The 14347-nt window shown below is 42.7% G+C and overlaps 1 protein-coding gene across 3 annotated transcripts in view; it reads right to left on the reverse strand.

Moving 5' to 3' along the window:
• The window catches only part of dyrk1b (dual-specificity tyrosine-(Y)-phosphorylation regulated kinase 1B), a 47626-nt gene that overhangs the window by 21492 nt on the left and 11787 nt on the right, over positions 1–14347 (reverse strand). The window contains exon 1 of one of the 3 annotated variants that reach the window (XM_032517711.1): positions 9563–9568. The exons of 1 other annotated variant lie outside the window; for it this stretch is intronic. Coding sequence is in view for 1 of the 2 variants with exons in the window: in XM_032517709.1 (XP_032373600.1) it covers positions 4119–4221 (103 nt within the window). In the remaining variant the exon portion in view is untranslated. Of the gene's footprint in view, positions 1–4118; positions 6136–9562; positions 9569–14347 lie in introns of those variants that run through there. One more of the 3 variants, XM_032517709.1, reaches the window with a different exon arrangement.

The raw sequence follows: 14347 nt of genomic DNA on the forward strand, positions 1-14347 counted from the left end.
GGGGGGGGGGGGGGGGGGGCGCACCTGGAGGAGTAATGAATGTTCAATGTTGAACCCTGGCCACATGATGACAATGCTTTACGAACACCGATCAGCATAAATAATCTGTATTTATCTGTACTCTTCAGAGAGTTTCACAAAAAGGCAATTACACCCAGCAGACATAAAACATCAACAAATCAAGTCAATTAAAGATACTCTCTCTGATAAATCTATGTCTGTATTTCCCTGGGCAGGTGCATCCAGAGGCTCTGGGCCCTGAAGATAAAGCCTAGGCTAGGCTAGGCTCCTTCTTAGACTCTAAAACAGATGTTAACCTCTGCACAGACTCATATGGGCTCTGAAATATAGATAATAAATATAGCAAGGGACCAGAGCATGTTTACACCTAATCAATCATCTTGCTCTAACAAAGCTGTGAAAGATGTGGTCACACCTTTTTAAGATCATATTTTTAGGCCTTTATTGACAGGAGAGCTTAAGACAGGAAAGAAGAGAAAGCGGGGGACGGACATGCAACGAAGGCCTGCAGGTCAGAATCAAACTCGCGGTCGCTGCAGTACGGACTGAGCCGTGGTACGTGGGGCACAGGTTCAACCAGGTGAGCTACACAGGCGTCCCAACACCTCGGAGCTCTGATTAAAGGCCTGGAAGTTGAGCTCTGTACAAAGTTTTTTGACCGACAGGTAGGCCTGAGTCACAGCGTGCAGAGAAAGAAAGCATGGTAGAGCTACTTTTTTTTTAATATTTTGGAATGAGAATTTGAGTTATCTCAGTATTTTAGAGAGGTAGAGCCACAGTCAGTTTGCACTTTAGTTTGTAACAATACTGTGACTGACAGGAGATCAGTTAGATTCATATTCACAACGAAGGAGAAAGATAAAGGAACTTTTAAAATATTGCATACTAAATTGTAAAGTTGTTTAGCCCTAGTGACAAAGTAGAACAAGACAAAAAGCCATCTCAAACTCAAAAACACAATTGGAGCACTTTCAAGAGCATGCCAAGCTAACAGGCGGCCTAGTTGTTGGCCAATCAATAGTCTGGAAAAAAAATGGTTACCAGAAGGCTACCCACCCACTAGAAGTCCGGCGGTCTCGTCCAAGACCGGAGCGGCAGTGTTAGGTCCTCTGGCAGAGACCTGCTTACATTGTGACCCCTCTGACTCTCAACACCATGGAAGAGTGTACATTTATGTGGAAAGAAATGGCGGCTCATTTGTGACAATAACAATGCACTTTCTGACATTCCAAGACCAAACTTGGTTTTTCCCCATGTATTTTTAAAAGTCATCACCCTGGAGGGAGTATTCCAGAAGCAGCGTTTACAGTGACCTACAAGGCCGTTTGTGTGGACGAAAGGCCAGAACACATAGAAAAGGCCTACGAATTCCAGTGAAAGTTAAACTAAGAGTTAAAATAATCCATTATGAGTGCTGTTTGTAAAGCTTTGAGAGTCAGTAAAAAGAACTGAGGTCTTGATCTGCAATCAGCACATACACAACAACAGACTGATCTCAAGACTAGAAGTCTAATTAGAAAATACAATCACTAGCATGACAAGCTAGTTACGCGCATAACTGTATATAACATAATAAAGACGGAGACTAGTTCAAATCAATACTATAATACATGAACAAAAAAATGAATAAATAAAACTAAAATAGCTTCCTGATGGTTGATCCCTACACAAGATATGCAGCTCCAGTGGGAGGGGCCCAACTCGGTCCTACTGAAGAAGCTGGAGTCAGCGTCATTACGTTACAGTGTTCTGACACAGTGTCTGATCCACACACACACCAGCACTGCCTGTGTGTTTGATACATGGAATAGGCACCTGGAATGTTGCTTGATATGTTGATTTTTGTAACTTCAATTAAATCTTTTTTTTTAAATCTTTTAAATTTTAATTAATTGAGTAATATGCGTTAACTCAACACGTTCTGCACACCTTCACATTAAAGCACATTTATTGAAGAGAGTGCAAGAAGTTTTGAGTTTCAATCAACATTACTTTACATGTAAACATGTGTTTAGTACTGTAAATGAGTAAGGGCTCCTGCTGTGTTGACCGCTGTCCCTACTCACGCACTCGCAGACTAACAAGTCCTGTTCCACTGGGGAATGGGTGGGACAACCCTGAGCGTTTGAGGGCTCTGTCACAGACTTTATGAACACTTTCCATAAGCCCGCACCTCTGCAGACTTTGCTTAATGAAAACCCTACAATGCATTGCGTTGTGGCGTTAAAACGGCAATCACGGTGGACTTGCATAAGATTCTTTTCATAAAAAAGAAAAACAAACTAAACATTGGTGATGACAGCATTATTAAGTGTCCCTCCTAATTCAAAATGACACATGCTGTTAACCTGAAGTAGGTATGTTATTTGTTTGTCTTACGATGGATTTACAAAGATTCTGACCTCAAATATGGTTTAATCTGACACGACTGTAGACGCAAGTAATAAATACTCCATACTACCTACAGGGAAAGAGTTTCTGTGCAGGACCTAGTAGCTCACTGTGGATTTCTCTAAGCCACAGAGGCCAACTACTGTCAATTATCTACATGATTGTGTACATGTATTGCCACCAATAAGGACACAGGGGGGTCACGAAAGAACGTTGCAGCCCAGGACCACTGCCTGAGCCCTCCAAGTTGTTGAGAATCACTAACTTTGACTAACAACCCTTCAATGAATAACAGACATGCACAGGCCACTAGAAACCTTATTTCCCAAAAATGAAAGCATTTTGATGCAAATAGTCAAAACAACACAGATGGGTTTTCCACTGGTAATGAGGACACAGCGAGGCTCTGAACTCAGATTCTGAAAACCACTGCAAGAAACATTCACACACGACCATTGAGCAAATCTATGAAACTTGGCATTATTTCATGTTTATATGCCTGGCATAAACCATCAACACTGGCATGGCTTTACATTACGACACGGTCCAGTCAAGTGGAGAAGATTCAACACAATATTAGTGTGAAGAGTGGAACAATCCAAAATCAAGTGTGTGTAAAAAACACATAGAGCTAGAGTCACTGTATTGTTATAGACAATGTGTTTCTGTCAGATGAGGAAAAGATGGAACTCATCACTGACAACCCTGGTGTAAGAATTAGGTCACCACCTGGATTCCTTTCACTTACTGCATACACATGGAAGCAAACAATGCTGCAACAATAACTGAAATCCCCACCAAAGTTGACAAATGTAAGTCAATATTTACTATATTATCCAGCACACACACATACACACACACACACACACACACACTAACTTAATTCAGTATTATTTGCATCCATTCTACCATCTGTGGATTTGAACCGACGACCTCCATGCTCTGAGGGGACTGCATCTTTCATATATTTCACTAAATGAAAAATAAAATCTAAATAAATTAATGTGCAACTGATGTTGAGAACTCCAAAAAAATGTAAAGCACTGCAGCAAGAGTGTTTGAAACAGCAGTTACAACTAATGCTAACATGTGAATGGTCCTGATATAAAGATCAGGTTGATAACAGCTGCTGGGCAGAAAATGACTCGGTTTCAAAGTTCTCTTTCTTTCTGTGCTCAGAGTCAGTAAAATATATTGGGAGTACACTTTGTTTTAGTAATGTTGCGGAGCGAGCTAGCTTCTCCAGCGTCTGCTCCGAGCCCCGCTGACGATGGAAGGACTTCAACAGTCAACGCACATACCGGCAGAGCCGCCACTGACTACTTGTTGCACCACTAATAAACCAGTTGTTCTGGGAATTCACTCCACTTCATAGTAAAGTTGTTGTGTGTTTTGACAATGTTTGAACCATAGCTTATTAGCGTAACTGAAAGCAGTCTAACAAAGTGCTACCCAGCATGTGTGTAGTGGTAAAGCTGTCAGCCAGACAGACAGCATCCTCCCATCCCGTCCCCTCAGCGCGTCCTGCTGCAGGACACACCGACAGGTATGGAGCGGGAGTATGTTCACACCCACTTAGACGCTGATCATGCAGGTTCAAGCTCAAACAATGTCAAAGATTACTGACTGTTACCGTGAAGTAAGGATGAGAATTTCCACCATTTCTATCAGCGAAATAGTGTGTGTGTGTGTGTGTGTGTACTGACTCTTATTCTTGCGCAGCAGGGCAGAGCTGATCCAGGGTTCTGTCTGGACCATCCTGCAAGGGGGCACAGTCTTGTCCTCCGCGGATGATGACGTGATCACCATGGAAATGCTCGGTAATTGTCCAATCCAGCAGGGAAGATATGGCCAATCACAACACTTAATTAACAGGTGGGCGGAGCTTGTGGGGGTTCAGCCTGTCATGAGGCGCGTTTTCAATCCCAGAGTTCACTTCAAACAGTTTACATCCAACTAAATCAATGAATCTTGAAATGGTGGGAAACCAACCAACCAATCAAAAGGCACCGTCTTCTCTGGCTTGTTTCTTTTCTCTTTTTTGTGACTGTGGTTTCTAAGGCAACCAACTGGTGTACAGGCAGCTTGTCTCTCTGAAGTAAAAATATAAAGGATGTAATCTTCTGTGGAGTTACACTATAGATATAGATCTCTCATTCTACATATATATTCTGTTGCTCTGTGGGTTTGGGGGGGAATAGAATATTTGGTAAGTCAGGTTAGCTTTTTGTTTCGTTGGTTTCGGCAGTTTCGTGCATTCTTTCTGTGTGCTGGAGGTTTGTACCGCTCCAGATCGCTGGTGACTGACACTTTAAGTAGTCAAAAGTCGGCCTTTCTTCTACTTCAGTGTGTTAACGAGTGGCTACTCAGATTAAGAGTTTGAGCTAAATGTCCAAGGGCTACAAGGATAGACTTTACTTGCTTATGATAGGTTGAACCAAAAGTACACAGCTAATATTTGTTCCGACATCTTAGTAGTAATCCAGTACAGGGTTGGTGTGTCCAGTGCAGCCCTAACTTAGAATATAGTGCAGGTAGTATTCCCAGGTCAATTTATGGTTCCAACAGATCTCATATCCATCAGCAGAACAAGTTCATCCAATGTGTGTTGTTGTTCCAGACCACTAGCAAAACCCAGTAACTAGCCACAAGTGAAGTCTGTGCTAACCAGGCTCGCCCAGCATACTGCCAGCCGTGTGGGCAGAGCGAGGTAGTGTGTTAGCAGGGGTGGCAGAGAAGGAGGTGGAGGGGGAGTTGGGTTTCCAGCTGCCCGCTTTTACCCCATGCCTTACTCTAAAAATAGCTCCAATTACTGGCGCTTTCTGGGGGACTCGTCACTGGACAGAGTAGGGCAGTGTGGAGTGATGTTACCACTCAGATTAATCCAGTGACACACAAACACACACACACACACACACACACACACACACACCGAGCAATGTCACAGAGCCTGCACAGCCAGAGCTCCACTGTGTGTTGCGGTCTCTCAGCTCCCCTTCAGCCGCCTACAGCTGAAGGTGGCGTGCCTGTGCCCGGGTGAGAAGGAGCCCCTTTAGACGAGCCAACAGTGTAATCCCCATCCACTACGCAGGCCGTCGGCTCTGCTGCACACACGCATGTAAACAAAGCAATCCCACTGCGACGTGTTGATTTACAGCGCAGGTCCACAGAAAGTCCCTCCTAACTGGGTAGATCCACAGTCCCGGGCCGACAGGAACTCGGTGAAGCTGGGAGACAAAGTTTAGATCCAGTACGTGGGCTTGTCCCCGTGGTGGAGACATACATAGATCAAGCCGCGGACGGCCTGCATTGTACTTCCAAACTGCGATGGTGCCTTCTGTTTACCAAAGCACAACTCGGTCCAGGATCAGGTCCGCCACTGACATATACAATCACAGACAGCGCGTGAACATCTACGGAGCCACAAGCTGAGAGTCGTCTTGAAGTAAAGTAAAGAAACCAAATCCAGCGAAGTTCCTGAGCTGGCTGTCAGACGCCTTTGACGCGCCTCTTCTTCCGCCTGCTTCCGCTCCCTTTCTCACATTAATGTCCTCCTTTACTCGTCCTTCCTAGAATCGGGGGAGAATTTTTATTCCTTCAAGGTGGAAACCTTCACAAGGGCGATTTCGACTCATGTTTCTCGCCCGTTTCCCTTTCCGTGCTTCTCCGTTAGACGGAATCTGTGCTCCTCTCCCACACAGCTCCCCCACCCTGCGATAGGGACTGTACCAAGCCGCTGGCGGGGGTCGGAGCTGGTCAGTCTGGCGCAGCTTCACACACAACTGGGAACACCATTCACACACACACACACACACACACACACAGGGCCAAAACGCCACATTGGGGACATTTCACCGGGGATTTCACATGAACCATCACTCACATGGCGACTGGTTTCATGTAAAGTGACTAACAACCCGAGTGGGTGAGTTAGCAGGACAGTCACCTTCCCTCGGACCACAGTAGTCTGTTCCAAGCAGACCTCCGCTGTCCTGGCCATTTATAGTAACAGCGGGATATACATACTGGAACTTTATATTCACTCATACATAGACAACCTTTACTTAAACACCTTATCCAGTTAGTTAGTTAGTTAGTCAGTTAGTTAGTGCATGGATACAGCTCTGCTACATTCAAATAACCACTTCCTTTAATAGGTGTTACTTTTCTAAACCTGACAGAATCACATTCTAAAATACATGGAAAATATTTTCAAAAGGTTTACAAAAATAGCTTTAATTGTAAATTACACAGAGTTTAGGATCTAAAAAAAGTATATTATGGTGTGGTACAACAAGCGCATTGTGCAACGTTTCTGGGTAAATGGTAGATAAACGCCTCTAAAATGTGACAACACGTCTTAATACACAGTGTGCCCATACATACATACATACATACATACATACATACATACATACATACATACATCAATAAATTAGTAGTTTAGGTTGGAGCCAGTTTCACACAGCTTACACCAACGGTGATTAGGCCGTTTAATAACCTCATATGTGCACTAAGAATCCGAAATCAGCTTTAACGAGCGGACAACTAGGTTTGATTTCTGCCACCATGTTACACACAAAGGCTCATTCTGTTCATTCAGTGTTTCCAAATGTTTGAACTTCTCTGTACTCGGGCAGAGGCAGCCTCTACCCACTCCCTCAGCAGCACGCGCCCTCCATGGGCTCTGTTGCTACCCGACGCGGCGGCAGCTGCTCTGCAATTGGCTACATAAAGTCCCATCCTTGGCTGTAATTGGGTAGCGGACGGGTCTGTGGGAGGGGCGCTCGGCTTAGTTTCCCAGTGTCTCTCAAACGGCGCGAGGTAGGTATGACGCGGAAATAGTTTGAAGATGTCAGGTAGAAATGGAAAGAGGGAGGGGGGGACCCGGGGTGGGGGGTGGAGATACAGCCGGGGCAAAAGGCTTCCATGAGCAGCACATGGTCTGCGCTGAGTGACTCTCTACAGCTGAGATGATCACAAACCAGCCCAAGCTAAAAGTTGTTACTGTTGCTATCCGAGCAATCCGGCTAAATCAGGCACAATGCTGCCTGGGAACAGCTCGGCACACACAACCCAGCTCGCAGCTCCTTAAAGGAAAATGTACCCTGCACGGACTAATGTGTGTCACTTGACTTCTTTTGAATGTGATCTTTATATTTAACCTGTGCACATTAATCAGTCAGTAATGAGTCATAAATAGAGTTCACTGAACCTTGCTTACTCTACTGTACAAAAGGTAAAGTCTCCACTTATAATCCTGCACTGAAACAGCAGCATGGCAGTCATAATGTGCTGATAAAGCCCAATAATGGCAAGCTGCAGTAACAACACATGGTTTAAAATGTTGACAGCATTTTCAATTAAAAAAAGTACTGTAAAAGTATTGTTATAGTTTGCAAAAACTGAGCAAACTTCCAAGGCAACGCTCAGAAAGTATAGTGCAATGTCCCATTGACTCTGGCGGTTTCTGCAGCTTTCCTGGTAATCTACTCAAGATCCAGAACCCATGGTTCAAATCCCTGCTCTCTCTCTCTCACACACACACACACACACACAGAAAACAGCTGACCAGTCACAGCTAAATTAAGATAGCATAGACTAATGGCATGCTATAATTATAGGGCTTGCATTAAAAAAGATTAGTCATTTACAAGCAGGAAGTAACATTATACAGCACAGCAGCAATGCACTCCGACATGGTAATCACATGCACATGTATAGTATCTCTACAGGTGTTCTGCTTCCAAAAGGCCTAATGCCTGGCTCAGAGTGACCAGGTCTGTCTGAGTGGGAGCCAGGGTAAATTCCTAGTTCCAGAGGAAGACAATGGACGGTGCCATGATTTTAGTGACTCCGTCCACTCCGATCCAAACCAAATTGAACATGTCCTGCGTTGAAAGGTTTAAAGACAGCGCCAGGTGCAAAGTGATTGGATCTCAAGGTTTGTCCGTCCACACCAGAAGTTGGACTTTGTACGCTGCTATGGAGGAGTGGAGATAATAAATAAATCCTGAAGTGAAATCCATCCAAACAATGGTAATGTGTGCTATAAATTCATTGCAATTACAGCTGGCAGACACAACAACAATCACATCTTCACTTGTATCACCATGAATAGTCAGAGAAAAAATAACTTGTTGCCATTTCTTTTCTGAGAAATCATAAATATATACAGTATATATTTCAAATGCTAGTGCTATTTCTGTGTTTTCTGTGCTAGATGTTTTGCCATTAATATGCCTTTTGGATAACTCGGTGACTGTTTAGTTGATTCAGGCCCAAACATAATGTAGCATAGTTTCTATATATGCTGAACGCCATCACAACTACTTCTTCCCATCTAATAAAATGTGCTCATCATCCCATTTATCTCAAAGTGTGCAGACAAATATAGCAGCATTAGGCACTGGCCTTCTTCACCTTGACTGTACATGAACTTGCAGTAACACAATAGGAATCATCTTGTTAATAGTATCTTTCCATAATGGACTTCATGGCCATTTAGCATTGCCTACTACATCATATAACATTTTGAGTTGGTTAAAACGTTTGATTTCAAGACTGAAAGGTGCAAATGAGACAATGAAAAATATGTTGGCTCATTTACCTTTTCATCAAAATATCACAGGGAATGCATGCAGTTAATACAACATAAACAAAGGAAATACACAGGAAATATGTGGTTCAAAGAATACATACAAAACCTACAAAGTGGCACATCTGACCAGTTGCAAGAAAAAAAGTTTTAAGGTGCGGCAAAAAAGCTCTGCAAAGTGCAAACTGATCTAGAACTGAGTCTGTGCAGACTTTGCAGCGATTGAAGACAATTAGACACATTTTAGGCCATAAACCATCCATTTCACTTGTACAAGCGTACTCATTTGGATTTTGTCAAGTATCTTTCTGCATGGGAGGACACGCCATCAGATACCAACCAACAGGACCCAAGAAGGTGGCTGTGAACATGTCTTTTTGCACTGAGGAAAAAACATGTGTCGTACTGCATTTCTTCTCTCATCATGCCATGCAAACCCCACAATTATCTCAGCTCCACAATTACAGACCCACGAGCAACAGGTGAACAATTGTGTGTGTGTGTAAGTGTGTGTGTGTGTGTGTGTGTGTGTGTGTGTGTGTGTGTACGGACTCTTGTTCTTGTGTTGGGATGACAGGACATTTATATAGTACAAACGTATATCAGCTGACCTGCACAACTGATCTGAAGATTCTCTGTTCATTATAAGGAGGTTTGTTCACTAAAATGGTTATATTAACTGTTACCCACCACAAGCCCTTGAGCACAAACTATACAAATAAACATTAATAAAATAAAAATAAATCAAGTTTTTTCAAACAGACAAAGAACTAGGACTAAAATAAAATCCCCATGGTTGGGAAGAATAACGCAACATTTATATATCTAGGGTACAAATCATTGGAGAAATATTGTGGCACCTATAAAATGTATTTATAAGATAATTTACATGTCGATTTAAACCCCTGCTGTAATCACCAGCTTTACAACACAACATAAACAATTTCAAATAATTTACTGGAATTTATATTCAAAAAGTTGTAATGACAAATGTTAAACTTTGATTTAAATGAACATCATATTCTAAGGGCAGCTGTAATATGCAGTAATAACTACATGCACATTGGTGCATACAATAAATAAGCACTTAAAGCCATGAACATAAATAGCAGTGTCTAAATGTATTTCTCTTTCTGAGTTTGTCTTTGCGTTTTTAGAGCAGTTGAATTCACTCTGAGCAGGTTATTTTTTATATGTTCATTGATTTAAAATCCTAGCTAAACTTCATTAAAAAACCTCATTATAAGCTCTGTAGTGATACAGCACATTGCTGCTTCTAAGCAGCGACTTAAACAGGCTGTGGAATGAGATGCAGCCGTTTCTCTGTCTCTCTGTTGATAGTTGGGAAACGCATTGCTATGTCTATATCACTGATTAGTATTTCCCTTCACAGAATTACTGACAAGCTTCCACCAAATCACGTTCAGCTGTACTAACGACCAGACAGCGGAGATTACAATGGCAAAGAGGAGCGAGGAGGCAAGCAGACTCCAACACTCACGTGCCTTGCAGCAAAATTCCACCCGGCAACTATACACTGTACCATGGCAACAGCCCTGCCATTGGTCCCCGGTGCGTTTTCAAATGACCAATGGGATGGCCAGCCGCGGGTGATGCTTGTTGCTAGGTAAACATGATGCAGAGGAAAGATAGAGGAGCAGAATTACCATGCTGCTACTGCAGGGTGCTTTTCAGCGAGGAGTGGAGGAGGGAGCACTTCACACTCGGAGATACCCTTCTCACTTGGCGGTGCCAGAGAGACAAAAACAAAACGAAGCAGGAATGACACAGGCAAAGAGGAATCAAATATAAGACTGGGTTAAAGCCTGCGGGAACGCTGCTGACAAAGCACGCACGCCGCACACACAAATGCCATCGTGAGCTAACAATAAGCTAGCTAGCCTGTAGGATAATGAGCAACCCACTTGCCATTACTTTATTCAAATTTTAAGACAAAAACAACACCGTAACTGAGTGAATACGGTTAGAGAAAAAATACCAAACAATGTTTTACTTGAGCAGTTCTATTAACAATGTAGCTGAAGTTTAGCAGTTAAACTAAGCCACTTAGTCTGGAGTAGCTCATTATTAGTTAGCTCAGCCAGGAACGTTACATTGTATGAGTGACCGCTCATATGACCCTTCTTTTGTAGCTTTACTTTTAAAAGCAAGTTTAATTTGTCTATACAAAATCCTTTACAAAATAAAGTTAAACATTAGAAATACATACTGCTTACCTAGTATTAGAGTCATAACCAATGAGTGTACTGTCATTTTGGACTTTTTGAGAAACATTAAAACTTTGTCTCTCCAAATAATGTTATTGTAGGGAATCAATTGAGTCCAAACCCCAGTCTTTATTTACTCTTGGGATGTTTTAAGATGACATGCATATGGACCCCAAGTGCTTACATGTTCAGGCATTTCCAAAAAATGTTCCTGGTGTTGCAAAATATCAGACACAAGCTTGCACACATCCACGCAGACTTACAAATACCTCAGTATTTATAGAATTTTATTTATATATACATATATATATTATTTTATTAATTATTTATTAGTTACATTTCTTTATACCCTCAGTTATATGTATTCCCCTATAGATACAATAACACATGTACCCATACATGTTAACCACAGCCAGTGGAGGGCGTGGTTAGTATAAACAGGCAAATGTGTAATTCTTTTCTCTTTTTTTTCCAAATGTAGACATCTGCAGGATGAGGTCCAGGCGCAGGTTTTCAGCCATGTGTCTGCCCGGCCTAATGTTTCTCCTTACGAGGACGGCCGATTCAACCTGCCAATCCTCATCAATACAGTGCCATGTGCCACGAACTTACCAGAAAAAAAACTTAAATTTAAGCTCTAAAAATATATGTACTGTTTAACACATAGTATTAATTGGTCAACATTAGTGGCTATTATTATTATTAGTAGTATTATTATAATAACACCCAATTATAAAACACAAAAGGAATGCATTTTAGTAAGCTTGTGTTGGCTTCTACTTGGCTTGATTTCAGAGAAACAATACAATAACAATTGTATACAATAGACAACAGCATGTCAACACCATGTGTACCTTGATGATATATCGAACTGCAATCCTGTATGTAGGACTAAGTGTTTTACTGATAAGTGGGAGTCTCTGTGGGAGCCGTCTGCAAGCCGTCACGTCCTACCACAGGAAGCTGTAGAGATGTGCTGGCGTTATCCCTCCACCATCTCCAATATGACAACCACTAACGACTGACATTGTGTACGCTAATATCTGACATTGCTTTGGTGGTGCAGGTGTACTGTTCCATGTTGAGTGTCGGTGGAGCTGGCAGGATTCTATAACATAGTACACACAAGAACCTTCCGCTCAATTTTCTGCGCGGGAAAATCACCAGACATCACAGTCTTCTGAACATAGTCATACTGAGAAATACAGAGAGTTGTGTCCAGCTGATAGTCTTAATTAGCTTCATAGCAACTCATTTAGCAACGGCTTGAATGGAACGGATGTTCATTAATATCAAAAAGTGATGCACTAAAGCTTTAAATACTACTAACAACTATAACTATCAGTTATACCCTGAAACCTGACAGTAAAAGACATGTTTGTGACACAAACAAACTAGCTATGCAAGTCTATAGTAAAACCTTTTGCTTTTTTAATAGACCACCAAAGCCCCATCCAACGCCACCACTTCCTCACCACAAGCATACACTCACCTAAAGGATTATTAGGAACACCTGTTCAATTTCTCATTAATGCAATTATCTAATCAACCAATCACATGGCAGTTGCTTCAATGCATTTAGGGGTGTGGTCCTGGTCCAGACCATCTCCTGACCTCCAAACTGAATGTCAGAATGGGAAAGAAAGGGGATTTAAGACATTTGGAGCGTGGCATGGTGGTTGGAGCCAGACGGGCCGGTCTGAGTATTTCACAATCTGCTCAGTTACTGGGATTTACACGCACAACCATTTCTAGGGTTTACAAAGAATGGTGTGAAGAGGGAAAACATTCAGCATGCAGCAGTCCTGAGGGGGGGGGGACCCCTGGTTGATGTTAGAGGTCGGAGGAGATTGGGCCGACTGATTCAAGCTGATAGAAGAGCAACTTTGACTGAAATAACCACTCGTTACAACCGAGGTGCAGCAAAGCCACAACACGCACATCCTTGAGGCGGATGGGCTACAGCAGCAGAAGACCCCCCCGGGTACCCCTCATCTCCACTACAAATAGGAAAAAGAGGCTACAATTTGCAAGAGCTCACCAAAATTGGACAGTTGAAGACTGGAAAAATGTTGCCTGGTCTAATGAGTCTTGGTTTCTGTTGAGACCTTCAGATGGTGGAGTCAGAATGAGAACATGGACCCATCATGCCTTGTTACCACTGTGCAGGCTGGTGGTGGTGGTGTAATGTTGTGGGGGATGTTTTCTTGGCCCACTTTAGGCCCCTTAGTGCCATTGGGCCTGGTTTAAATGCCCCGGCCTACCTGAGCCTGGTTTCTGACCATGTCCATCCCTTTATGGCCACCATGTACCCGTCCTCTGATGGCTACTTCCAGCAGGATAATGCACCATGTCACAAATCTCCAATCATTTCAAATTGGTTTCTTCAACATGACGATGAGTTCACTGGACTAAAATGGCCCCCCCAGTCACCAGATCTCAATAGAGCATCTTTGGGATGTGGTGGAACAGGAGCTCCGTGCCCTGGATGTGCATCCCACAAATCTCCAACAACTGCAAGATGCTCTCCTCTCAATATGGGCCAACATTTCTGAAGAATGCTTTCAGCACCTTGTTGAATCAATGCCACAGAGAATTAAGGCAGTTCTGAAGGCAAAAGGGGGTCAAACACAGTCTTAGTATGGTGGTCCTAATAATACTATATCCTGACTACAGCAGGCATGGGGGGAAAGCACTCAGGCTTGTTTGGACTTTTTGAAACCTTGGACGCAATGTCGGGGTGCCTTTGCAAAACAGTTAGCGGAGAAAGTGGGAGGGGAGGGGAGGTTGGGGAGGGGGGGCACAGCGGATGACAGGCTTCATCCCACTACTGTACATCCTGTGAGGCAGACATCACACTTCAACTGTAGCAGCTGTAACAATTCCAAATGTTGCTGTACAATTAATCATCTCAGAAAATAATTGTCAATAACAATGTAATTGTCTCTTTAAGTCAAATTTTTAAATATTTACTTTTTTAAACAATTAAAGTTTTGAATGAATACCAGGATCCATCTTTTGGTTTTAAGACATTTGACCCAGATAATGTAATAACACAGGTACACAGCCTATGAAGTAGAACACGCCTCTTAATTATCATAACACCCCC

This window comes from Etheostoma spectabile, chromosome 6 (genome assembly GCF_008692095.1).
Source record: "Etheostoma spectabile isolate EspeVRDwgs_2016 chromosome 6, UIUC_Espe_1.0, whole genome shotgun sequence".
NCBI lineage: Eukaryota > Metazoa > Chordata > Actinopteri > Perciformes > Percidae > Etheostoma > Etheostoma spectabile.